The following is a 27,570-nucleotide window of genomic DNA, read 5'->3' on the forward strand; positions in this document are numbered from 1 at the left end:
ACATTGAGTAATATAAGCAAATTGCAATATATTGCATTTATGTATTCATGTCTTATTGATGGTCTAATATACTGAATTGTATCCAGTTTGAAGGAAAAGAAGGAAAAGTACAATTGGCCCACACGAAAAATTTTAAAGGCTCAGGTTTTCCTTCTCAGTGAGAAAATGCCATGTTAAAATCCCGCCATGGGTCAAGGTCTCTCTCTCTCTCTCTCTCTCTCTCTCTCTCTCTCTCTCTCTCTCTCTCTCTCTCTCTCCGATTTTAATAGCCGAAATAACCAACGTGCCTCTACAAGAGAAGCTTCCAGTCTCTTTCCAGTCTATTTCCAGACTTTTTTCAGTTTCATCCAACTGGAAGGGTGCCTCGTAAATTCCATGGCTACCAGTTGCCTGGGTCTTTGAAATAGCCTTTTTGATATGTGCTATTTAAAACTACAATACAAACGACTTGCTAGTAATTAGCCAGAGCTATTGATTACCCTTAGGATAGGTCAACAAGCAGCTGTAATGATCAGCTCGAACCTTAACAACAAGCGAATGCACACAAAGCAATTATATGAGGACAAAATGCTTGTAGGATTGTCCAATTATGCACTTGGGGGGGACAACAGATGCCTATATAAATGGCATTGGAGTCTCCTGATAATTCAAGCTTTCCTTGTTATAGTTTTTGTAGACATTGGATACCTATTTACACTGCATTGAAGTCTCCTAATAATCAAGACTTGGCATTTTGCATTCACGGCTTCCTTCCTGTTTATCTGATGGCTCTTTTCTTACCCATGGTATCAGTTTTAGAAGCCAATTTTTCCATTTTCCTTCTAAACTCTTGTTCGTTTTTTTTCTCTTCAAATTATATCTAATTTTTACTTCTCATTCTTCCCAATTTCATCATTTACTCTTTGCTGTATGTCTATATCTACTACTATTTGTTGTTCAGTATCTATTCCTATACTTATGTATTTTCCAAGAACAATTCATAAGCGCATTTGATTCCAAAAGTGCTAATGATCTCTTAAAACAAATCCCTTCCGAAAATCTGTTCGAGTCCCATCCAGCCAATGGGAGAACAGCTTTCAAAGTCTTCCATCCATCAGCCAATGAGAGAGGACGATACTGAACAAGACACGGTAGAGGTCTCTGATTGGCCAAGAGAATATCTTTGTTGACTTCTTGGTCAGTTTTTCAGTAGCCGTGTAGTGGAACCGACGATTTTTTTCCAAACCTCTCATTTCCAAGAGTCATTTTCATGGTTATAGCTCGCAGGATGGCGTAAGTAAGTGTCCCTCTTGTGTTATTAATTTGGAGCATACGTGGTTGATTTCAGGTGGCATTTACCTGGATAAAAGTTAATTAGTACAGGCTTCAACTTGATGTGGAAGGTTCAAAGTGGTTTTAGCCAGTAAATTTTCAACATTTCAAGGCAAAAAACAATTTAGAATCCCATCAGTGGCATTTAGATTCAAACGTGGCAAGGAATCGCGAAATTTATGGTGAAAGGCTAATGTTTTATAATGTAAAGCTATTCCTTTATCAAATAGACTAATTCTTCATTATGTCTGTTATTTGGTAGAAGCAGCGACAGTGGGTAGGTTAACAAAGGAAGTCAGGTCGACCTAAAGCCCAATCAACTCAGCGTTGTCTTGCTTAGGAAATACTTCGTATAACATTTCAACTTCATACTTATGCCTTACCCATCAATCATCGTAAATCACATGAAGTCGCAGCCATATTGTTCATATGTATCCCTTTAGTTATTTATTTTGGCAATTCTACAGAAAAGCTCCGCTGGTCGCCGAGTTTGGTACCAGCCTCTCGGGGATGAACGTAAGAACAAACAAAAGATGGTAAATTTTATTCATATTATCTCTATAAATTCCTCAAATGATCTCTGTAAATTTCCCACATGATCTCGGTAAATTTCTCAAATTATCTCACCTGTAGTGCCTCATTTACACCCTTTTCTGTATCGTCCAGTCCAAAAATGTTATTAAAACACGATATATCTGTGCGGAACTCTTCTGAAGAAGTACCTTTATTTTGCCTAAATGTATTCTGCCGCTGAGGGCCACTTTTGACAGCGTTAAACTTAAGCCACGCCCACAAGTCAGTCAGTTTACGAATTAGGCATTTGAGGACGACCAGGGAATCCTGTATTTCAGCTTCTCGTAAGTTAACTCATACTTATTAACGCGAGTGATGTGTTTTTTCATAACAACTGGCCTGTTCGTCTGAAGTATACCACGAAAGTTGTCTCTGTACTAGTTTTGTGCTAGTGGTACAACGGGAACTTGTATATTGCTGTGGGCGCGCACGCACATACGCAGAGTAAACTTTCTTAGTGTGCGTCCACACTACAGTAACATATGTCAAGACCACACGTCTCGGAAACATCGCATACATATCACAAACACGTTGAAAACAACCTTTGGAAAATGCTGGATAATAGTACGAAGCTCTGGTTATGAAAACCAATAATTCGTCGACTTGTATACAACATTTTAGCGATGTTTGTTGGAATTTACGCTTTTAACTTTGATGTAGTACATTTTGCTTAGTTTTCCCATTAAAATGTTTATTGATATGTAAGTTTCTTCCCCTTAAATCGTAATGCTACAGAAGTTTTGCCTTCTTATAGACTACAGATTAATGACAACGAATGAAAATACTTAGCATAGGACCGCTAAGACTTATTGCAAGTTTTGATAAATATAGGGGTAATAATTATCTACTAGCTATTAATGGTCTATGACGTTGTCCCAACTGCAATTATTTTAGATGAAATTTTGGGCTGATGCTTCTAAGACTTCTTGAAAGGCCTCGCGAACAGAGCGAGGTACCGAACAGGCCAAAATTTGAGGAGGAGGAAATTCTATATGGGATTTGTAAATGCTTCTAAAAACGCATACTTATTGGGCTGCCTTTTCCTTCGAGTTCCCGCTCGCGTAATGCATTACACTTACTAGTTATTTGTGGATTTGTATTGAAATTATGCTCTGGAATAATCCATTTTTGTACGTAATTCCCACCTAGTCCAGGTCTTCCCTTTGGTATTTCTGGGTAAAACCATTAGTCTTCATCCTGTTATATTAAAACCTAGTATTTTCCCCAGTCATTTTCATCTCGTGACAAAATAATTAACGGATCTCTCCTAGATAGTGACTCCCGACAAGGCTCGGAGGTCGTTATCAAGGACTGATATCTCTTGGGGGTCATTATGTAAGATTGGACTACTTGGGGTCACTGTCTACGAAAGATCCGCGTTTTCAAATGGGCGTTTCAGTAGCTATTTTCCCAGTTGTGGACAATATATTTCACAACCACAACCTAAAATATACTTCGTAATCACACACTTTGTTACTTGTTATTTTCAGAAAGTCGCCCTGCAGGGCTACACTTCAAAAAGCATTTCATGTCAGTTTATTCTGTAGGCATCACCAAACTTTTGTTGCTTAGGAATTAAAACATTATTGTGAAAAAATAAGCAAAAATTAAAATTAAACAAGCTTTGCTAGCAGAATAAACAATTTTGTCAAAATAAGAATAATAACTACAATAACTGCTAGTGACATGTAGAAATTTACTAGATGTTAAGTGGGTGCATTGACTATTGTATAGGTTAATCTTAAAAAAAACTTCAGTCCAGCATTGTGTATGATTATCAAATTTTGATTATTCTCCTTCCAGGAAGTCTAAAGGAAGACTGACCATCAGTTTCAAATTGCTTACCTTCAAAAGATGAAAGCCTGAAGCCACGGAGCTCCAGCGATCGTACCAAGTCCCTCTGGAAGCACAAGAAACTTGCAGATGCTCTTGAAGTGAGTTTAAATTTTAGCTTTGTAGTTTTCCAGAACATTTGTAGGTATATTGACCTTTAATGGTAACTAGCTTAATCAATATGGTTAATAGCTGTAATATAATAGGCTAGATAACATCTGTTACATTATGGAAACTAGTCATGGCACTCACTTTTAGATTGTCTTATTGTGAAAATGATTTGAATTACATTTTTTTTTTACTTTTTGAACAGTAAGCTGTACCAGAACATAGCTGGTGAAAATGATTTGAATTACATTTTTTTTCCTTTTTGAACAGTAAGGTGTACCAGAACATAGCTGGCTTAATCTAACAACCACAAAAGGAATCAGACCTTAAGATGGCAGTCCATATGGCAGGAACAGGAAGCCTCTAAGATATGTACTTGGTAGGTGTGATTGTCATTAGGAATGAAAAGGATTTAACGAACTGACAGTTTCGTAAGGTTATCGTGATACCTATAGGTGATACTATCTTAAGGGTTAGGCATAGGTAGTAACATAGGCTGTATCTTGTTCTCGGGGGGATTTTATGTTGTAATTTTCATCCCTCATTTAAAAGCAAATCCTTAAATCATGAATCTGCTATGTGGGGCTCATTAGTCAGGTTAAACTACTTCAGGATTACTTGAATTTACTCTGGTTGTTTTCCTCCCAAAATGTCATGAGTCAGTCGATTGTTTTATTCGATCAATAGGATTCTGAAGCACTTCTCGAGTCTCCTTATTTATAACATTATTCCTTCATAGCGTGATTTACATGTTTATCATCAGGTTTTATGACAAGGTTTATTTACAAGAATCTAGTTCCGAGTCTGAATCAAGTTCGGTATGAGAATCTTACATCATTGCAGTCATCTTTAGATACGTTCTAAAAAACAGGTGTGAATTACTTTGAAAAGAATATTAACCATATAGTTTTTAGGAAAAGAAGACAGTTTATAAAGCTATGGTTCTTCTGTAATTGTTTAGATGCGAGATTTGCCCAAAAAAAGACAGTTTGTAAAGTTATGGCTCTTCTGTAATTGTTTAGATGCGAGATTTGCCCGAAAAAAAGACAGTTTGTAAAGCTATGGTTCTTTTGTAATTGTTTAGATGCGAGATTTGCCCTTTACACTAAACTCTGCTCTCTTCATTCTAGGTACTGCTGGAAACCAGAGATCATGGACCAAGCTATACCATCTGAAGGTGACAAGAGGATCACTACTGCCCAGTTCAAGAATAGATTAGAGTGTGATTTATTTTCACTTATTTCGTTTTTTAAAGGTCTCCTTCAGTGGACGAGTAAATCTTCGAGACAAATCTATTCATGTGACTCCTTGTATAGTTGAATATGCATCTGTAAGAGTTATCAACCTCTTCAATTTTACTTGTGCCTTGCATTCCTTGGGCAAACAAGCCAGATACTTGAACAGGTGGTGAAAACAGCCCAAAAAAAACAAAAAAAGTGATGGTTAACAATGGATAGGATCTCTCCGCTGCTGGGAGCAGCTCCCTGTCTCACCTGTCAGTTATTTTTCCTGTTGCATCTTCTAATGCACATTGAGCATGTTTACAGAGTTCTGTTCAGATTCCTCTTCTTCATCTTTGCTCAACTGTCTCAAGACACCTTCGAGTTTGTATTTTTCTGTCTATTGTGGGGGTTCAACCTCCGATAGTAAAATGCTTTGACAGAACTGCGGTGCGTGGTGTACCTGTATTGGGTAGAATTCCCAGTACAGAATTGAGTGGTATATTTCTATACAAGTCTATCTTGAGTCTTGTGATTTCATATAATAAATCACTGCAATCCTTTGCCTTCTTTCTGTGCTGTTACTATTTTGACATTTATCTATGGTGTACCTTTACTGGGTAGAATTCCCAGTACAGAATTGAGTGGTATATTTCCATACAAGTCTGTCTTGGGTTTTGTGATTTGATATACTAAATCACTGCTATCCTTTGCCTTCTTTCTGTGCTGTAACGATTTTGACATTTATCTATGGTATATCTGTACTGGGTAGAATTCCCAGTACAGAACTGAATGGTATATTTCTATATAAGTCTATCTTGAGTCTTGTGATGTCATATACTAAATCACTGCAGTCCTTTGCCTTCTTTCTGTGCTGTAACGATTTTGACATTTATCTATGGTATATCTGTACTGGGTAGAATTCCCAGTACAGAACTGAATGGCATATTTCTAAACAAGTCTATCTTGAGTCTTGTGATGTCATATACTAAATCACTGCAATCCTTTGCCTTCTTTCTGTGCTGTAACGATTTTGACATTTATCTATGGTGTACCTGTACTGGGTAGAATTCCCAGCACAGAATTGAGTGGTATATTTCCATACGAGTCTATCTTGAGTCTTGTGATTTCATGTACTAAATCACTGCAATCCTTTGCCTTCTTTCTGTGCTGTAACGATTTTGACATTTATCTATGGTATATCTGTACTGGGTAGAATTCCCAGTACAGAACTGAATGGCATATTTCTATACAAGTCTATCTTGAGTCTTGTGATGTCATATACTAAATCACTGCAATCCTTTGCCGCCTTTCTGTGCTGTTACGATTTTGACATTTATCTATGGTGTACCTGTACTGGATGGAATTCCCAGCACAGAATTGAGTGGTATATTTCTATACAAGTCTATCTTCAGTATTGTGATTTCATATACTAAATCACTGCAATCCTTTGCCTTCTTTCTGTGCTGTTCCTATTTTGACATTTATCTACATTACGCATATACAGTTTTCTCTGTACTTTCTTTGAAGGTGCTACTTAGTTCATTGCTGTACTTTAACCAGGTTTGGTACTGAGTTCATTGTATTACATTAGCATACCTTTCAGTAAAGGCTCCTTTTTCCAGTTTTTGCCAAGTAGTAGACAGTTCCTCCTATCAGCCAGCGACATTCAGAAACAGGGGTAATTCATTAGTATGAGAGAGAGAGAGAGAGAGAGAGAGAGAGAGAGAGAGAGAGAGAGAGAGAGAGAGAGAGAGAGAGAGAATGATCTCCCATATTTTTAGCCATTTCTTTCCAAGCATTTTATTGTTATTTTTGATCATCTCTATCCTGCAAACGTCACCTGAGAAGAGGACAGTGTTCAATCATCTTTGAAGGCAGCTATACACCATTTCTTAGTTTTCTTGACTGAAGTTAGTTTAGTTTGTGTTCGTATTTTGGCTTAGTTTGTGTTCTTTTTTCTAAGCTGATTTACTGTTTGTCTCATTGTGGATTTTTCCACTTTTGATTCTTGATTTTTTCATTTTTGATTCATGGTTTTTCCACTTTTTCTTCTTGGTTTTTACACTTTTTACAAAGTGTGGTCCTTTATGCTGTGCAAGCGTGCTGTGGTAGTCAATGCCTTTACAGGCTTTGTTCATGAGAATGTTCGCTTTAATCACCATAAATAAAATGAGGTGTGAAATTTTCACTTCTATTTTAATAATCATAAAATGAGGTTTTTCCCTTCTATGGGGTCTTGAAGGATTTATACAAAGCCTTCAGTTTTTGCTGGGAGTGCCCTCTGTCTGGCTTCTCTGATTGCTGCAGATCTGTCATCTGCAGTCAGGCTTCAGGAGGAGCTCCTCTAGACAGAGGAGATGGGGATTCATAACGCCCGTCCTCCCCACGCTATCAGGTGGAAGCCACGATCAGTAGCAACCATCATTTTTTGGCAGTTGAAAAAGATATTTGGTTTGCCTGCTCATGAATGAGTATATAGGCATAAGCGAAAATAAAATGTTTTTTCCAAGTAACAAAAGTGAGTTAGAGTATATGAATGAATATGTTAATGTTGAATTTACATGTACAGAAATATAAAGTAGACAGTGAAGTATAAAAGTTGAGAAAGAATTGTAAGGACAGGAGACTAGATTAATGTACAGTGTTAACTTCATAAAATCAGTGTATTTTCGTCATGAATCATTGAATGTAAAGATTAATTTTATTAAGAGAAAATAATTAAGTATTAAGTTTAACTTAAATATGAAGTTCTGTTAATCTAATGTAAACCAGTATAGGCCTGAGTGACGTCATAGTTATGACGTAAGAATTCTTGTATTAAAAAAACCAGTGTAGGCCTGAGTGACGTCATAGTTATGACGTAAGAATTCTTGTATTAAAAACAATGTCTAATAAAGTGAGGAAATAAAAACTATGAATTGACCGGACGTTCTTTTAATTAAATCCAAAAAATACATTTTCATACTTGGGGCTGGTTCTTCTTAATAATGAGAAAGACTTAAAAAAATTTTTTTTTGCCCTCTGGAGCCAGCACTGCAATGCCTCGAGGAGGGAGTTGTCCTCAGCAGGAGGTAACAAACAGGTCAATTACCAGCTTCAAAATCGACGGAAAGAGCTGTTTTTCCAAGCTGACTGCTGATTTACCGAGATGTGAAAAGCCTAATAGACTTCCCTTATGCTTTCCCAGACGTATTCCCATTTTCTCTGTCAGCTCTGAAGGATGTCAGTCAGTTTCAAATGTAAAAGGAGGTTTTATGTACAGGGAGACAGTGGGAGGGGCTAAGGTTACCCCTGAGAAAAGCCTTGGCTTACGTTCACTCTTATAGCTGTGATTTCGTACAGACACAAATGCTTGGTGTGTGGAGACTAGTGAAACATGGCGTGCTCAACCCGTAGAGTTTTGAAGACCAGAACTTCGTCCCAATGAGGAAGTACAGTATAATGGCCATGAAAATACCTAGTCCAGTTCTCTATGAATAGCATGTTGGAAAAGTCTACGGGATGAAAACATACATTTATACAATCTGTTTTCAGTTTTCTTCGAGACTGAGAAACCACAGGAATCTCTCGCACGTCTTGTTAGAGAAAGTGGGTCTTGCATTCAGCTCACCTTTATAGAAAACGGGGAAACAGTAAGAAAAAGACGGTGACTAAGATAAATATATTCTCGAAGAAACTTGTAAGCCATTGTGATACTGATTTTGTAACTGACAGAATTCTTGGCTTAGGAGTTTTATGAAATAATTTACTTGTAAATATTACTAGATATTGATATTTTAGCCTGGTATTCAACGATATTTATACGGAAAATTGACTCCATTCTCTGTATGGACGACTGAGTGAAATTACTTAGTAATTAAGGAGGCTACAGAAGGCCTATTCCCTGATGTCTTCCATCAATTTGCCGTCCAATTTGACATCAAGATGTCAATTCCGGTGGCAAAATTTAAGTCATAAGCATTTCATAAACACCGAAGACTTCAAATTTGCCATCAGAACAGACTTCTTGTCAGAGATGAGACGCCAGATTGCTTAAATATGCCAGAAAATTGGTTGCTGTGACATCCTTCTGGATACAGATATACTAAATACGACTTACTTCATATTCTTCGATTCTTTAGAAACAGTGGTGTCATAGAACTTAAGACTGAAATGAACAATTCTGACTTGTGCAGACTTACAAAACTTCGTTTTATCAGTGCCTTTTTCCTGACGGACTTAACCAGCGTAGAAATAGCAGTCTATTGCACCTAATTACAATTTGGAAAAAGTTACTTGTCCACTTGAAATTATCTGCCGATTTTAATTTGCTGCCAACTCATATTAGGGACGTATCTATAGGGCTTTTTACTCAAATATTTAATTCAAATTCACCTTTTTGCATTTTACTTCTGCCTTACTGGGAAAAAATTTTGGTGGAATTTAAAAACCTCTCACACTCTCCTGAACATATTGACTTTCAAATCTTTTAAAAGTGGCACCTTATGAATATTTTTTGAACGTAGAAAACTCATTAGCCAAAACTCTACAACTTTCACTTGCAAGCCTATTACTTTTGAAAGTTTGTAAAAATTATAAACTTAATTTAGTGCCTTCTTCGTTACCAGCAGTGTATATGATTTAACTTCTGTCTGCTACTTGATTTGCTAAGTACAAATATTCACTTACATTCTTCTCAGATGTCTTTCTGAATGAAAGAACTACGGGAAATTCACAAGTAAATTAAGACGCAAATTCAATTAATTTTATTGAAAACAGCAAAGTCATCCTCCGGGCTTTGTTACAACAAAAGCAATTAACCATACCGAGACACACACAGTCCCCCCCAAAAGCAGACAAGTGACCCAAACGCCTTCGGTGGAACAAGCGTGCCTTGAGGCACCCCTCCCTCCCAAAACAAACCACTTCGTCTTACGGCCAGACACCATTCAATGTAAGTGATTGAGTCAGGTAAATGGTCAGAGACGTGCAAAGCTACTATCCTCCTGCCCTGAGTTCTTCCTTCCCCAGCAGGACAGCAGGTCGGACTAACGTCAACCTTCACCGTGCACGTGGACCACCAGGCCAGTTTAGGTTCTGTGTGATACGCCTTACAAAAATCCATCCCATTGCCAGGTAATTAGGGAGGAATGTCCAGCACCTGATTTGGGACATTCCTTCGGGTGTTTTGAAGTTAGGATGTCACCTCAAATCAATCAGCTTCCAGCTTTTACAAGACTTTGAAATTGGAGTTTTGGTATTGGGCTACAAGACTACAATATTCATCCTATATACTTCATTAAAAACATGTCTTTAAAAATTCCTGCTTGCATTGCTCAACTAAACAAGACTAAGTCTATGAAAATTGCCTAAATTTTAGACAATGCAGTTTCGTATTGACCACTGAAACAGGGCTGCAAGACTAAAAAATTTGCCATTTCACATAGCTCACAAGAACGGGGCTACATGACTAAGAAAACTGCCATTTCACATAGCTCACAGGAACGGGGCTACAAGACTGAGACAACTGCCATTTCACATAGCTCACAGGAACGGGGCTACAAGACTGAGACAACTGCCATTTCACATAGCTCACTAGAACGTTGCTACAAATTGAAATTACAGTTCCATAGACCTTCCAGATTAAGACTAAAAAACAACCACTACGACCGAGTATTAACCATTAGGCCATATTACCACTGTTACTTTTAAGACCAATGAGCACGGTTTAGAAAATAAAAACTTCCTGCAAAGCTTCCTATTAATTTTGACATTATGCTTCAACACGTGGCTTTAAACTGCTAGTACTAGGCTCCTGACTACTTCAAGTTCTAGTAGCTTGATGCAGTGTCTCACAGTTTCTGCTTAGCAATTAGGATGTTTCAGAATTGGGCCTTTTACCTTACTCCTTCAAGAAAAATGGTACCCTTCTTAAAAACACTTGAAAAAATAATGTAATTTTACCTAGTTTTTACATTACAAATGCTGCTGAAAGCAAGTGGTATTATCAATTTTCCAAAAGCTTTGACTCTTTTCAGACCAACACAATGCTTATTTCTGTTCGGGTAACTAACTACTCATTTTCACAAATACCGAACTTGTAATTCATGATGATTCAGTTACTTTATGCATCCAAAATTTCCAAGAGAATACTGAAGGTCTATTCTTGCTATTGCTATTAGATGAAAAATACCAAACCTCTATTCTTGCCACTGCTGTTAGATGAAAAATACCAAACCTCTATTTATGCTACTGCTGTTAGATGGCAAATACCAAACCTCTATTCTTGCTGCTGCTATTAGATGAAAAATACCAAACCTCTATTCTTGCTATTGCTATTAGATGAAAATACCAAACCTCTATTCTTGCCACTGCTGTTAGATGAAAAATACCAAACCTCTATTCTTGCTACTGCTATTAGATGAAAAATACCAAACCTCTGTTCTTGCTACTGCTATTAGATGAAAAATACCAAACCTCTATTCTTGCTACTGCTATTAGATGAAAAATACCAAACCTCTATTCTTGCTACTGCTATCAGGAGCAAAAATACTCCCTAAATGACAGGCTTTTCAGGAAAAATACCTTCAAAAACTATTGTTTTATGGGCAAAACCTTTGATACATTTTCTAAGCAAAACTAACAAAACTTTCTATGGAAAATATACACATTTTCAAAGCCAAAACTTAACACTCTCGGGGAAAAAAAACTCTCAAACTATCCAACTTTGTAGCCAACATATCAACAGACTTCCTAAGCAAAATCCGACTAGGAAGACATCTGAATATTTTTAAGCAGACAAGTCACAAAGCAGCAGTTTTTTTTAAATACCGCTGAATTTCCATAAAAAAACCTGAATTTACAGGATTTTTAGACACTTTCAGGCAACAAAACTCCTTCAAAACAAACACTTCCCTTGGCTAAAAAAAACTCTCCCAAACACACCCTTTCCTATGCCTAAAAAACTCCCCTAAACACACTTTTCTAGGCTAAAACAACTTCCCCAAACACACACTTTTTTAGGCTAAAAAAACTATCCTCAACAAACACTTTCCTAAAAAAAAACTCCCAAAACACACTTTTCTAAGATAAAAAAAAATTCTCTTGAAAATACACTTTTTTAGGCTAAAAAACTCTCCTAAACACACACTTTCCTATTCTAAAAAAAAAAACTCTCCTAAACACTTTTCTAAGGAAAAAAATTACCAAACACAATCACTTTCCCTCAAAACAACTCTAGCAAACCAACATACTTTCAGGACAAACAACTCAGCCAAACTGGTACACTTTCAAAGCAAGCAACTTGCCCAAACAAACAGTCTTTTGGGCAAAATAAACTGAAGTGACGAACTAACAATTTCTAGACAAAACTTCCACAGGAAAAACTACGATTTTCGTGATGATAAAATTCATTAATTAACAGAATAAGGATAAAAATCCTGGAATAAATAGGCAATTAGAGCATAAGCCCACGAGCTCTAAGTCATCATAAGTGGCAAAAATAGATAGGACAGACTTTCTATGATGGAAAATTCACAGGTTAATTTTTCAAAAATTAAATTAACAGGCATCTCAAGCAAAATATCACCAACTAGCAAATTCCAGTGCAAACGACACAGAAAATGTTTCAGCCAAAAAGAAAAAAAAGTTGCAGTGAAATCTTAACGCAAATGACAAACAATGTAGGAAAAAAGTTACAAGAAAACCTTTTACAAAACATTCACACACCAGCAACTTCTTAAGTAAATAAAAACTTCCTAGGAAAAAAATTACAAGAAACCTTTTACCAATTAAAAGAAAAACGTAGAATTCCTCTGAAAAAAAAAACATAGAACTCCTTTGCAAAAAAGAAAAAAACTTTTTAGTCAGAAAATCAAAATTTTCTACCAAAATAAAACCATACAAGCCAACAGGCTATCAGGAGAAAACAAACACGCTTTCTAACCCCAACCCCCAAAATAAACAAAATAATAGGACTTTCTAACCAAAAAAAGAGACACAAAGCTTACCATAAAAACACAGAGACTATAAAATACCACAAAAATAATACTATAAAAAACAAATTAACAGAATTTCTTAAAATACACAAACTAACATACTTTAGTAAAACTCACAAATCCTAACACCTTGACTGCATAAATTTGAATGCCAACAGTTTATAGACAGTACAACTAATCAACAGATTTGGTAAATGTTAAATTATCACAAACTTACAGATTTAGGGAGAATATTACCTGCTGCAAAGAAACAGTTATTCCGAAACCCTAAAACTATAAAAAACCAATATACTTTTGGACTACAAAGGCATAACCACCTATGATTTCTGAAGGCAAAAGTATCATGAAAAAAAAGCACAGACTTTGTGTTTTTATCAACTTATTTCCAAGAAAAATATCAAGCAAAACCAAACTTTCTGCATGCAAAATATCACAAACTTCTGAAACCTCAAAGCGTCAGGTTTCAAAGCACCACAGACCAACAATTCCTAGAATGTCAAAATGATCACGACCAAGACTTGATTAAAATGCACCCGTTTTAGGTCTAATTCCTGACGATGTTATGAAATTGTAAGGTTTCTCACACGTCCCCTAAACACATGGCCATCGCGGTATCTATCCCTTCTTTATTTCAATTACACGAATGAAGTGTCCAAGCCTACGACGGGAAAGCGTTTGAGCCCCAAGCTGGTACCCCCTTTTGAAGTGATAGCATGTGTCAAAAGTATAATTAAAAGTTTTCCTATATGCTAAGACCAAAGGCATAACTTCTGATAAGTTCAACTTTCTAAATATTCTTACGCACTTAATTTATACCCTTTTAGACATCTGGAAGAATATAAATGACATTCAGTAATTACTAATCTTTTAAAACAAGTTTCAGGCAAAGTTTTGTGACGAAAAATTAGCATAAGATACGGTGTCAGCAAAAATGATAAATTTTCCCCAAGAAAACAAGATTTCTTCAACTTTAATTTTTAAAGTGACGATCCCAAAATGTTGATAAACTTAGCCAATAAAGAGTAACTTAAAGAAAGGAATCTGTCAATCAAACCCTAAGTGAATTTCCCTGAAATGGCCATTTTTCCTAAAAAAAGGTAATCTAAGAATCTGAAGTCATTCGTATCGAGTGTTTTTGCATCTCACAATACTAGGTAATTTTAGTCAGTGATCCACAGTGAAAACAAGCCACTCTCAGATATAAATATCTCTGAAGACAAATAAAAAATCATATCCACAAATATTTACAATTAGATTGTTTCACAGATCTTAAGGAAAGACACCTATCAGTTACAAAGCCAATGACACAGTGGCTTAACACGTTCGAAAATATACACAGATTAACCACTTGTCTTTTTTCTTATTGCTTCTTGCTTTCTACAAGATACAAGATACAAGACACTTATTCAGTAACAAGCAGTGGGAGAAAGTCTTGTGCCAAATCTCAAAGAAAACAGAAAGAAGAATGTCAAACTGTTTGAAACCCGTAGGTTTTTTAGCATGTTATTCAAAGAGAAAATGAAATAAGGATTTTTGGGCCATTATACACCTTTTTGGTACAAAATTCCGCCTGTAAAAATCTACAGATCACTATACCAGTTACACAAGACAACCACAAAGTCAAGCACAGAATTTGCTAATGTACAAAATAACAGCCATAACAGTAGAACGTCAGCCAAGGATTATCTCAGGGGTAACCTTACCCCTCCCCACTTAAGTCTGCCTGTACACAATATCCTCCTTTTACATTTAAAACCAACTAACATCCTTCAGCAGTGACAGAGAAAACGGGAATACATCTGAGAAAGCACAAGAGAAGTCTACACAGAACTTTTTCCCATCTGGGTAAATCAGCTGTCAGTTTAGAAAACAGCTCTTTCAGTCGACTTCGAAGCTGATAACTGACCTGTTTGTTACCTCCTGCTGAGGACAACTCCCTCCTCGAGGCACTGCAATGCTGGCCCCAAGGAGTTCCTTTATTTTAAATCTTTCCAGTTATCTGTTTAGACAGTGGATATTTACATGAGGACTTCTGTACTTCAGCCTTCCTAAAACTTAACATGTTTACAAAATTAATTTTTCTTCAGTACCGAAAAAAAAAGATTCCCTTCTCAAAAATTAAGATAAGCTGAAACTCACAACTTATAAATCATTGCACAAAACATTAAATGCCCAAAATTTAAAACACTGGACTTGAGATTTTACTTAAGAATTCAATGATGACCAAAAAAACTTGACACTTACAGGGTTTTACTGCAATTTCTTCACACCCTAACGACTCAAAATCTAAATATCTGTGACCATAGAACAACTGAACAGCTATTAATGTTAAGAGTGAGGTCCTGAAGGGTCAGAATGTTAAAAGGAGAAATGTTGTGAGAAAATGTTAGAAAAATATTAAGAGTGAAAATGTCAAGAGGAAAAAATATTAAGAGTGAATGTTAGAATATGTTAGGAGTGAAAATGTTAAGAGCGAATGTTGGAAAATAAGAGTGAAAATGTTAGAAAAAAGTTGAGTGGATATGTTATAAAAATGTAAAGGGTGAAAATGTTAGAAAAATGTTAGAGGAAAAACTTTGGAAGAAAAAGTGAAACTACTGAAAGCAGAGTACTTACTCCCTGTGAGGGGATGAAACAGCCAAAGCTCCTTCATAGCATATAGTATGTATAGGGGGCTTCGGCAAAGCACATAGTGTGTACTACACTCCTCAGCAATGTGTGTCTCGAGTGTACTAATGCTTCAAAGCATCCACAGTGTATGCAGGGCTTCAGCAATATATGGAGTGTGAAATGAAGCTTCGGAGAAGCATGTTAAGACTTCAGCGAAGCATTAAGTGAGCAGGGATACCTCAGCTCTGCAATAAAGGATTTTTCAAACGTAAAATGCACAGAGGTGCTTAAGCAAGAAAGGCAGATTAATTGGAGCATAGCAGGCAGGCACGCACACACACACACACACAGAGAGAGAGAGAGAGAGAGAGAGAGAGAGAGAGAGAGAGAGAGAGAGAGAGAGAGAAAATTTTCAAGGTTGTGAGCGAGATAGACAGAGGGAGAGAGGTTAATTCAGATATAAAGCTCAGGCTTGTGCGCGCGCGCGCGCGAGAGAGAGAGAGAGAGAGAGAGAGAGAGAGAGAGAGAGAGAGAGAGAGAGAGAGAGAGAGAGATTTTTCAGCTGTATTAACAAAAATATCACAGCACCTGATTCCAGACCTGATAATACTACACAAAATTATTGCTGTTTCAAAAGTTTTAGAAGATTTTGACTAAAGAAAGCAATTCTTTATGCCCTGGCTCTCCAAATTCCCACATTCCTGAAACTTGAATTGGAATTGTAATTTGTAAGTGACATACCATAAATTACCATACTAAAGGAGGCACTATATACAATCACAGATTTGATGAATTACTTAGTGCCTTCTCTTTTCATTTATCTTTAGACTTTCTTTGGTCTTGCCATTAACTAATAGCCCTAGTTACCTTCTCATTAAAATGACAGTTAAAAAGACTTTATGAGAACTGAGCAAAAAAGCAGAAATGCAGAAGTCCTTGTACAAAAAATCTATATACAATTTGGTATTACAAACAGAAGTCCTCGTACAATTATAAAGTACAAATTGGTATTACAAAAATTTCCCTTGTTCCAAAATTTTCAAAGTAACATTTTTAAAATTTTAAAAGTCCAAGGAAACTTGAAAATATAGCTAGATTTCAATGGGAATTGTACATAACACGTTTACATAAAAAATAAAAATGATTTTTATCTTAAACCTTCTAAAAAATCTTCATATGTCAAGACACTGTAGCATTAGGATGTTAGCAATTTAAGAGGCCAATAAATTCAAATGAATGTAAGAGAATTTTTTCAAGGAATTTACGTTTGTGGAGTCAAAAACATCTCAAGAATTTCTTTATAACATAACGCAAATAAGAACATTGTCCAAATGAATTTGTTCTTAAGCAAAGACAAAACTCTGCCTCTGAAATTCCACTTTGGTAACTGTTCGAAATTTCACAGGTGCCCTGAAGTGATCTATACTTTAGAAAAGGCTACTAGGCTTAATACAGTCATTCATAGAGCAAGCATACCTATAACAAGACTCCAAAGATCACTTAATTTCTTCCCTTTGCTTTCTATCACTTCCCTAAAGTATTTCCATCGACTTTTCATTTCTGTAACAATTTTCTTATTCCAGTTTCTACATTTCTAGAAAATCAGTCTCCCCGCGGGAACCTTACAAGGAAAGATATACTTATGACTTAGTTGTCTCATGAAACATCCTGATAATGAGAGTTAAATAAATAGCAATTATCCTAATAGCTAAGAAGTTTAGTAAGATGTGAATTTCCAATTCACAACAAAGGACTGGGATACATCTACTGAGCTAGTAGGAAAGTATTGGACAGTTCTCTAGTTAACTTTAATCTTTCAGAAAGTACACCTATTGAGTTTGCTATGTGATTTTCACTCCTAAAACATCCCATTTTTCTTTTCTTTTTTATAATACCAAACCCCCATTAAAAGTTGCAATTTTCATTTGAGTTTTCCTACTAATTCATATACCTGAAATACCATTGGCAACAATACCAAAATCCCTTTAAGTAGATAACCCTTCTAATGCCAGCAGTGTCTTGATATATGCAGAGAAGCCATGAAAACCAGGCTCTCGATGGCAGTATTTACAGTATTCACTCTTAATTAAAGTATGTTTAATATTGAAACAAAATGCATTATTTTCATGGTAATGTCTGTACGTAGTTGGACTAATGTACTTAAAATCTGTGACAAACTCTCCGTTTGTCAATTTCAGGCAAAAATGAGTCAACTGTCCTCTGACATACACCCAGCCCTGGAAAGCAAATTGTAGATACTTTGGACTGCAATATCCCTCAATATTAAGCCAAGCCTTTACTTAATCTAAGTATCTAAATAGGAGAAGTACCAGAGCTTCTGGTACATTACACTAATACAAAAAGCTATTAAGAAATTCATTCTAAACTTGGCTATAACTTAATCATTGTAACAAGCTAATGATAAAGACTACGAGGAATGTTAGAGAACCTTTGCCTCTAAGTCTCTGCCCTAATGGAAGTTGGCTCGAAAGTATCTGAGTTACCACAAAGAAATCTTGGTAAACCAACTTAAACTATTCTGCTTAACTAATGAACTACTAGCTAATTGCTTGTAGGAACTTGACACTATCAGAATTACATTCTATTAATCTATTAATCTAGTATCAAGATATCTGCTGAATTATTGTCATGCAAAAATAAATAATTCTCGGAGAGTTAGGTACTTAGAACCGTTAAATTAACCGGTATTTAACCAATTAAAAACCAAGGTTAGATGTACCTTGGAACTTGAGACTGCCCAGTACCTGATATGGTACTGATGTATGAAGCAGCATACTGAACTAGCCTGATATTAGAATATTACAATCAGAATGCATCCTAACCTACTTGACAGCTGATATTAATCTGCTAAGAATTCTAAAAAAAATGCATAGTAGGTTATCCTGATACAAATGGTAGCACCTAGAGGTTTAGATGCAAAACTAATAAGGCAAAGAAACTATATATCCTAATTTGTTCTATTCCACCTGATGGCCGATATTAAATTGACCAGATACTTCAACAATAATTGGTCTGACATATACTGACCTATCTCCAAATACTATAAAGTGATAAGTACTTTAAATTAAAAGCTATGTACACTGAAACATACAGAGATTAAGCTGACGAGATATTTAATAACCATGCATCCTAAAACATATTTGATTACTTAATGGCTAGTAATCAGCTGATACTTCACTACCAATGGTAAAATTGCACAGGCAAATTATGAGAATCTGATACAAATAAGTAGTAGTGAAGAGTGTTTGTTGTTGCAGAATCTTTTGATATTCCTCAGGATGTTTAATATTCCACTTGCTCATTGTAGAAAGTCTTGTAATATTCCTCAGGATGTTTAATATTCCACTTGCTCATTGTAGAAAGTCTTGTAATATTCCTCAGGATGTTTGATATTCCACTTGCTCATTGTAGAAAGTCTTGTAATATTCCTCAGGATGTTTGATATTCCACTTGCTCAGTGTAGAAAGTCTTGTAATATTCCTCAGGATGTTCAATATTCCACCTGACAACTGCAGAGCTTCTGAAAGAAAGAGGAACAAATCAGTCACGTGAACTTGGAGATATTTCTTGCTAATAAAATATTACAATCATAACCATGCCCCAAGCACCCACTACTTGTGTCCTTTTCACTAGGAGGGGCTCAGTTGGGCACCCAGATGGGGCAGGTACCTCTCCAGTGTTTCGTTCGAGACAAAAAACTGAACTTTGTTCAGTAAAACCTACATTAAATGTTGATATAGTAAAAGCTTTTATTTCCAATCCAAATTTCCGTGAAAAGTAGCAGGTCATCCTTAGTGTCAATTTCAGTCAATGAATGGAAAATTTCATTTGTATCTAAGTTCTTTGGCCTGACCATAGCTTATATGAATCATTTTCCGTACGAATCCTTTTCCATAGCTTCACAGTCTGGTGAAATTCATTAACCCTTGGAGGGCCCAACCCTTCTCTGAACCAGTCTCAAATCCCCTGAGGTTTACCCTGGTTGGCTCAATAATTTTTAGGAAAAATTAGTTTCCCTGCTCTCACCTACTGGGTTTCTCACTGTAAGTGTCAGATACCAAACCAATAATACGCTAGGACTGACCAATAATTTTTTTTTTGGAAAAGATGCAGGAAGAACTACAGTAAGTCTTAAATAACATGAAATTTCCACAGTAACAATTTTCGTTCAGTCTTAGGCCCAAATCCAAAACTTTTCATTGTAATATCTGAGTTGCAGTAATATAAAACAAAAGATGAAGTCTTGGATCCATCTGAACAATTCTTCCTACCCCCAACGCGATGTATTTATAAAAATAAGCCCCATTTCAAGATTAAACACCTACCTTTGTTACAGTGCTACATAGATTCTTTAAGATTATTTTCGCCAAGATTCGTAGATTACTTTGTTCAAGAACCCCAAGCCATAGAACACCTGAAAGACGAGAAACTAGGTCAATTGTGTCATGGAAATCTGAGGTCTCTTTTGTTTACAAGGTATGAAAATATTGACAGCATTAGCTATCACCAAGACTCGAGCATAATATGCAATAGCTTCTATCAGAGAGACACTAATTCTTCTTGCATTTTAATACATTTTTACCTATTTATCTATTTGTCAATTTATTCCCTCTTTTTTAATAAGTGGGATCTCTTCTTTCTGCATTTTCCCTTTACTTCCTCTTACTTCTTCCTAATGAACACCACATTCTTTTTTAAGCTTGACTTTCAAGTCAATGGCCCCTTTGGTGGGCTTGTTCCATATGAATAGGTTTCATCTACTGAATAATAATAATAATAATAATAATAATAATAATAATAATAATAATAATAATAATAATAACAATAACAATAACAATAACAATAACAATAACAATAACAATAACAATAACAATAATAATAATAATAATAATAATAATAATAATAATAATAATAATAATAATAACAGGGTCTTTTTCATGACAAATCTGTAAGTGTTTTATCAAGGACATCCCCTAAAACTCCATCCAGCCTCAACAACATGACTGGTAATGTTTGAAGAGTTCTGTTAAATGTAACTCACTCAAAATTGGCCACCTTACCTCATCAGCTAGAGACACCAGAGTTCGATTCCACAGGGAAGAAACGTCTGTAGCTCCATTTTCTGAAGATCCACTGTATTCCTCTGGACACAAGCAGCCACTTGGGTACCCAGCTGATGGCAACTGCGGTGTGTAGCAATCAAGGTAGGACACAGCATGGGAGGAAGAAGACTTGTTGAGACCCACTGGGTTAATTTCCTCTGGAGACATTATCTCTGAAAGAAAAAGCTTATGGTAAAAAATAGATTATTACTGCATCTCTTAATAATACTTAGGCCTAATTATAACTTTGATACACGAAACTATCAACAATTTCCCAACAATTTTTACAAATTAAAGTACAAAAAGCACTTCTAAAATTTCAGGATTCCATATTTATTTTTTCTTTAGAATTTATGCATGACGTAATGCTTTACTTCATTGCCAAGTATAATTACTGGTTACTTTAGCAACTATCGTCGAGACTATTCTGGGAGCTATTGGAAGTGATAACTCTCACACAAACTAATTGTTTCTAGTTTTGCTTAGTTTCTTTCGAGTTCCCTGTCCAGAACTTCAACTGTATTATTTTTAAGTTTCTGCAAAACCCACCCTGAAACATTCTGAACTTCTGACTTCAACCCAACAGTTTGTTTTATTATACTTAAATAATACATTTCCCCAAAGAAGCCTCACCAAGTTTATTAAAAAAACTGTCAGTTGGTACCATCCCCAAATCTGGTGGCCAGTAATAAAGTCAGAGGAAAAAAGTCACAGAAAAAAAGTAAATTTTTGCTAGGAAAAAAGTCACAAGAAAAAAGTCACATTAATTTATGGTGGCCGGTAATCATCGGGTTAGGTTAGGTTAAGGTTTTGTAGCCACTTATTAAACACGGACAATATTAAGCTTGCTCAGTACCAGAATACCTAATTAACTTGAAATTAACAAAAACGTTTCTATTTTCATACTTTACAAGCATTATTAGTTACTATACGAATACTCAAAATACACTAATTTTCATATTTAAGGTCAGATTAACGAGCTAGCATTTATTCTTTATTTTCTGATGTTTTAACATTGCCTGCTAATTATCCTCGCCTGATGATAACCAAGTAGCCATATTTACCAAATAGCCACATTCACTTACCTTTTCCTTATCATGGAAAGCACTTATGACGGTTAATATAACACATACTCACTTTTCCCAAAGATTACCATCTTTCACTCAATCTGGAAACTAAGACCTTGTCACAAGAACCAAATTAAAACGAAGCTGGACCATAAACTTGCTAGTTTTAGTCACACGTTCCATTCCAGGCGGACGATGTACGCGGTTATGCATTAAAGGGAAAAAGTGATATTCACCAACAAGTGTCACTGTTTTGCAGTGGCCGAGTCCCCCACAGGAATGATTAGCTATAAAGCAACATGATCTACAGCCTTATTTTTCTACTTATAAAAACTTAACAGCAATTCTTCAGTAACGAAGGGACTTACGAGAAAAACTGCAAGCACCTTAGATATTCATAAACAATAACATCAAATGAAAATTATGTTTTTTTTTTTAGAGATTTTCTATACGACTTCAGTTACTGACACAAATTCGTCCACCTCCTTCTGAGGACAACTGAAGACTGAACCCTTGCCTATCAGACTTGGCCGGAAAGGAGCAAGGAGTCTTGAGCAGTGAGAGAACACTCTTCGAGTAACTATGACGTCACCACAACAACACGACGGTGGTGACATCTGTTGGCAGCAGGAGTAACGTTTCGTGAAACTCAGATTTCTACTGAACCATAATATTATAAGAGAATGTAATAGAATTTTAGGATCTTTCCTAGATAGTGACCCCAACCCAAGGGTTTTACGGCGTATTTAGTACAAGCCCGTTGAGGATTAGCGTAAAAACATAAAAAAGACTGTAATATAAAGATAATGACCCCCAAGAAATATTAGTCCTAGATGAGGACTCCAGAAAACCCTTGGGGGTCACTATCTAGGAAAGATCTGTAGAATCTTAGCACCTATAAGCTAATGTTGTCGAATAAAAAAGGTTCTTAAATTGTAAAAATGGAAATTATCGATGTGAAAACCTTTGATACAAGCCATTCGAAATTACCTGATATTTACAAATATTCACATTATACAACCTATACGACTCAGAGTGTCTAAGAGAACGGTTTAAGGTTGGCCGAAATAGCATCTTGAGCGCAACTGATAACTCGTTGATGCCCACATTTCTTCGAGTTTTTTTTTATGTCAAAACACTTCAGAGTACTTTGTGATATATAAAACAACGATTAAAAATATAATCCAAGAAATTACTTCATTTTCGACATAAAATTTCCGTTTTATGTCAATGTATCTTCAGTGGCGCCGCTTGGGGCGGGCCGGCGGTGCCCTCTCCCGCCCCCCAAGTTGAAATTCCCTTTGTAGCTAAACTTTAACCCTTACAGTATTTGATACATTTGCATATAGTAAGAGTTGAAAATTAATTGAAAATGAGCTCTATAATTTCAAATACAGGTTTACTAATTACTAATACTTTGATTTTCCTTCATTCACATGGATTTATACACTCGAGAACAGTATATTTTACTAATTACAGAATTGGTACATTAGTTTTGTGTAATTTCCTTTGGCCACTCCCAAAAAAAAAATATCTTGGCCCCACTGATGGAACGCAAACTACGCCACTGTGTATTTTATTTAGTCAAAACTACCATAAAGTAAATGGGGGTTTAATTGTAAGCCAGTCTTAAATGTTCCTTCGATATCTGTTCTTCCATAATGAATAAGAGTGTAAATAACTTCATTCCTTGTTTAGAGAAATGTATGGCATTTGGGGAGTACCTCAGGGAATGAGCCGTGAACCTAAAGGGTGAATTAAACTAAAAAATCTAATAATTAAAGAACAGATATTCGGAGGGGAAAAAAATCAGCTGGGCCCAATTTTAATAATTTTATTTCGTTCTGAAAATAGAAAGCTAACAAAATACACATATGACTTCACTCTGGAGAATTAATCATACACAAATCACAAACTCAAATAAACAAGCAAATCACTGGATAGAAAATAACGTTATTGACATTATTCAGGTCAATACATTTATCTTCTTCTTGTGGTCTAATGACAGCGGAATGAAGTGGTAACTGGAAAAATTTCATTATATTTTCCATGTTTTTCTTCTTCTTGAATGTTCCTGAAGAGAGATGTACACATATTACTGTTGGGAAGAAGGAAAAACAGTTTAAAATGTTGTCATTATACATACATACATGCATGTATATATATATATATATATATATATATATATATATATATATATATATATATATATATATATATATATATATATATATATAATTATTTTAATTATTTTCATAAACTACATTCAATTCCTTATGGCATCTCATTTCAATTCTTTTGTCTAAATGCAGACATAATTACAGATACGTATTATTATTATTATTATTATTATTATTATTATTATTATTATTATTATTATTATTATTATTATTATTATTATTCAAAAGATAAACTCATATTCACATGGGACAAGCCCACAGGGCCCACTGACTTGAAATTCAAGCTTCCAAAGAATATTACAGTCTTAGTTTGAAAGAAATGACAGAAGGCAATAGGAAATACAGACAGAAGAGATCTGTTAGCAGAGAAAAAAAAAAAGATACAGAATGAAGAAATAGTCTAACTGGCAACTCTGTGATTGCAGCACACCTGTCAGATTGTGGCACCAAGTTACCTGTCCTTCAAAAGCTGCTGCAAGTGTTGGTCTCAAAAGTCCCTCCCACACGAAGTGAAAATTGATCTTTTGAAGTGATATGTTTGTTCCCTCCCACGCGAGGTGAAAATTGATCTTTTGAAGTGATATGTTTGTTTTTTTTTTTTTCTAATACAAATCTTCCTTTTCATTATTGTGAGACCAAATTTGAGTGGCAGGGCGGAGCTAAGGCAGATTAATACAGCGCTGACAGATTGCATTTGAAGAGAACGTTCCATGAGGCTCCTCTTACGTTCTGCTATCTCCTCAACCCCGTTTGTGCGACTCAGATGATGTATGCACACTCACGTCCGTGTTCACAACAAAAGGAAACCCCTGGCATGAGGCAGTAAGCATTGCTAATATTAAAGAAGGAAGGACAACTCCTTCTGAATAATCACGACACTGAATAACATTAGTGTATGTATATATATATATATATATATACATATATATATATATATATATATATATATATATATATATATATATATATATATATATATATATATATATATATATATATATGTATATATATATATATATATATATATATATATATATATATATATATATATATATATATATATATATATATATATATATATTGCCCTATCAGCGACCCAGCCCAACTAACTTCGATACCCAATTCACTGGCAACTGATCCGGCACGTTCCTCTCTCTCTAAAGGGGGAAAATACCATCCTTACTGGGTCTCCTTTACACACATTCACTGGAGAAAAAAGCAACTCAGACAACTAAAAATATATAAATAAATAAATAAATAATATATCTGTGTACACTCACCAGCCAATTCTTATTTCTTGGACGGACTCTTTGACGAACCGGACATTTTATCGAGGAGCTTTGCTCCGGGAATGTGCTTCAGGATATTGACCGGGATCGGAATGGTGATTCCCAAATCTGATGCCAGCTGCTTGGCCCACACTTGGCAGTTCATCTTCGTCAGGCTGTAGTCCGCCCCGTTGTGGGGGTTCTCCCTGGCGTACAGATTCACCCTCTTCGGAGACATCACTTTAGTACCGAGGTTAATCACCAGAGTGTTCAACCCAAGACCTACTTGTAAAACATGAAACGCATTAAGCAAATTCACCCCATTCTCAGGTTTTCCTCGGCCGCAGCGGGCGATGAGGAGGTTGTCGACGTCCGTGGCCTCGTAGTGCATGTCGTAGCCGTCCTCCCACTGGAAGTAGAGGGCCCAGTGGTAGCCGAGGATCGTTGCGACAGGCCTACGGTGCAGTTCCACCTTGCACTTTCTGGCGCGTTCGTCATTCTCTGGAGTCAAGTTGTGTCTGGAGGAGGAGGAGGAGGAGGAGGAGGAGGAGGAGGAGGAGGAGGAGGAGGAGGAGGAGGAGGAGGAGGAGGCCATCTTCTAATCTCTTCTGCTTCCTCGTTCACGCCGACGTATTGCAGAGAGCGCCCCCGATGTCAGAGACGCACTGGGTCCCTTAAACAGTGGGAGGAGTGCTTTTCTGCAGGGCGAGAATCCCTTTCTGTTTATCTATGTGCTGACTCGCGACATTGACTGATACTGGATGTTGAATCCCATACCGGGTGGGCGTGATGTCACCTCCTTCCTATTAGTGCTTGTTGGGTATATTTGGGAAATGATTCTGTAAATTCTGTGAATGACAGATGTGAAATTCAACCTTCCAGACCTTTGGAAGACCATACTTCAGAACTGTGGTCCTTTTGAATTCACCCAATTAGATTTGAATTCATTTAGCTGTTGCCTCTTCATTTATGAATGACAGGAAGAGAGAGAGAGAGAGAGAGAGAGAGAGAGAGAGAGAGAGAGAGAGAATTCAGGGCAATTCATTTATGCAAAAGGTAAGCAGAAATAATACTTTCATCAATATGAATGACCACTGGAAAGATGGAGGTTTGAATAACAGGATTGCTACCTTTTACAAGATACACACACACACACACACACACACACACACACACACACAGAGAGAGAGAGAGAGAGAGAGAGAGAGAGAGAGAGAGAGAGAGAGAGAGAGAATTAGGATAACTTTAAAAATATCCATATTAATTATTAAAAATTTCACACACACACACACATATATATATATTAACTTTATCACATACACAATTGCTCTGTGCATTAGTAGAATTACTGAAAGGACCTCATTCAAACTGAACGGTATCTACCATCCAGTTTGAATGTGGTCCTTTCAGTAATATATATATATATATATATATATATATATATATATATATATATATATATATATATATATATATATATATATATATATATTCATTAATTAATTAATATAGATAATTTTAAAATTATCTAATTCTCTCTCTCTCTCTCTCTCTCTCTCTCTCTCTCTCTCTCTCTCTCTCTCTCTCTCTCTTCTCTCACTATCAGCGACCAAGCCCAACTAACTTTAATACCCGATTCACTGACAACGGATCCGGGCACGTACCCTCTCTCTAAAGGGGGAAAATACCATGTTTACTGGGTATCTTGTACACACAAGCACTGAAAAAAAATACAACTCAGAGACAACTAGAAATATATAAATAAATAAATGAATAATGTACCTGTTTACACTCACCAGCCAATTCTTATTTCTTGGACGCAGTTGTTGAGGGCCCGAGGAGTTCGTCCAGGAGCTCCGCTCCGGGAATGTACTTCAGGATGTTGACCGTCATGGGAATGCTGATTCCCAAATCCGACGCCAGCTGCTCGGCCCACACCTGGCAGTTCATCTTCGTCAGGCTGTATTTCTTTCCGTTGTAGGGGTTCTCCCTGGCGCAGAGATTCACCCTCTTCGGAGAGATCACCTTCGTTCCGAGGTCTGTGACCAGGGCTGTTACCGCTAGGCCTACTGCTTGTAAAGGATCGACTGTCTGTTCGGGTTTCCCTCGGCCGCAGCGGGCGATGAGGAGCTTGTTGACGTCCGTTGCCTCGTAGTGCATGTCGTAGCCGTCCTCCCACCTGAAGTAGAGCGCCCAGTGGTAGCCGAGGATGCCTACGATAGGCCTACGATGCAGTTCCACCCTGCAGCGTCTGGCGCGCTCGTCGTTCTCGGAAGTCAAGTTGTGTTTGGAGGAGGA

At 36.3% G+C, this 27,570-nt stretch overlaps 2 protein-coding genes and 2 long non-coding RNA genes across 4 annotated transcripts in view; 1 reads left to right on the forward strand and 3 right to left on the reverse strand.

Moving 5' to 3' along the window:
* Positions 1–687: 687 nt before the first annotated feature.
* LOC136830605 (uncharacterized) lies at positions 688–5,181 on the forward strand. The gene is made up of 4 exons (XR_010850679.1): positions 688–1,276; positions 3,688–3,818; positions 4,096–4,204; positions 4,956–5,181. It is a non-coding gene; the product is annotated as an uncharacterized lncRNA (long non-coding RNA).
* A 12,290-nt stretch (positions 5,182–17,471) lies between these two features.
* Positions 17,472–22,330, reverse strand: LOC136830607 (uncharacterized). Its single transcript, XR_010850680.1, has 4 exons — positions 22,193–22,330; positions 20,716–20,930; positions 19,981–20,069; positions 17,472–19,175 (listed from the first exon to the last, which is right to left on the reverse strand). It is a non-coding gene; the product is annotated as an uncharacterized lncRNA (long non-coding RNA).
* Positions 22,331–23,643: 1,313 nt separating this feature from the next.
* Positions 23,644–26,481, reverse strand: LOC136830608 (uncharacterized). The gene is made up of 2 exons (XM_067090160.1): positions 25,285–26,481; positions 23,644–23,922 (listed from the first exon to the last, which is right to left on the reverse strand). Exon 1 carries the CDS (start codon positions 25,865–25,867, stop codon positions 25,295–25,297), a length of 573 nt encoding a protein of 190 aa, XP_066946261.1. The 5' UTR covers positions 25,868–26,481; the 3' UTR covers positions 23,644–23,922; positions 25,285–25,294.
* LOC136830609 (uncharacterized) overlaps positions 23,644–27,570 on the reverse strand; it is a 4,356-nt gene continuing 429 nt past the window's right edge. The window contains exons 1-2 of the mRNA XM_067090161.1: positions 27,069–27,570; positions 23,644–23,898 (exon numbers count right to left, since the gene is read on the reverse strand). The exon at positions 27,069–27,570 is cut by the window's right edge and continues 429 nt beyond it. Coding sequence (XP_066946262.1) covers positions 27,079–27,570 — 492 coding nt within the window. The 3' untranslated portion in view covers positions 23,644–23,898; positions 27,069–27,078. The remainder of the gene's footprint in view (positions 23,899–27,068) is intronic.

This window comes from Macrobrachium rosenbergii, chromosome 47 (genome assembly GCF_040412425.1).
Source record: "Macrobrachium rosenbergii isolate ZJJX-2024 chromosome 47, ASM4041242v1, whole genome shotgun sequence".
Lineage (NCBI taxonomy): Eukaryota > Metazoa > Arthropoda > Malacostraca > Decapoda > Palaemonidae > Macrobrachium > Macrobrachium rosenbergii.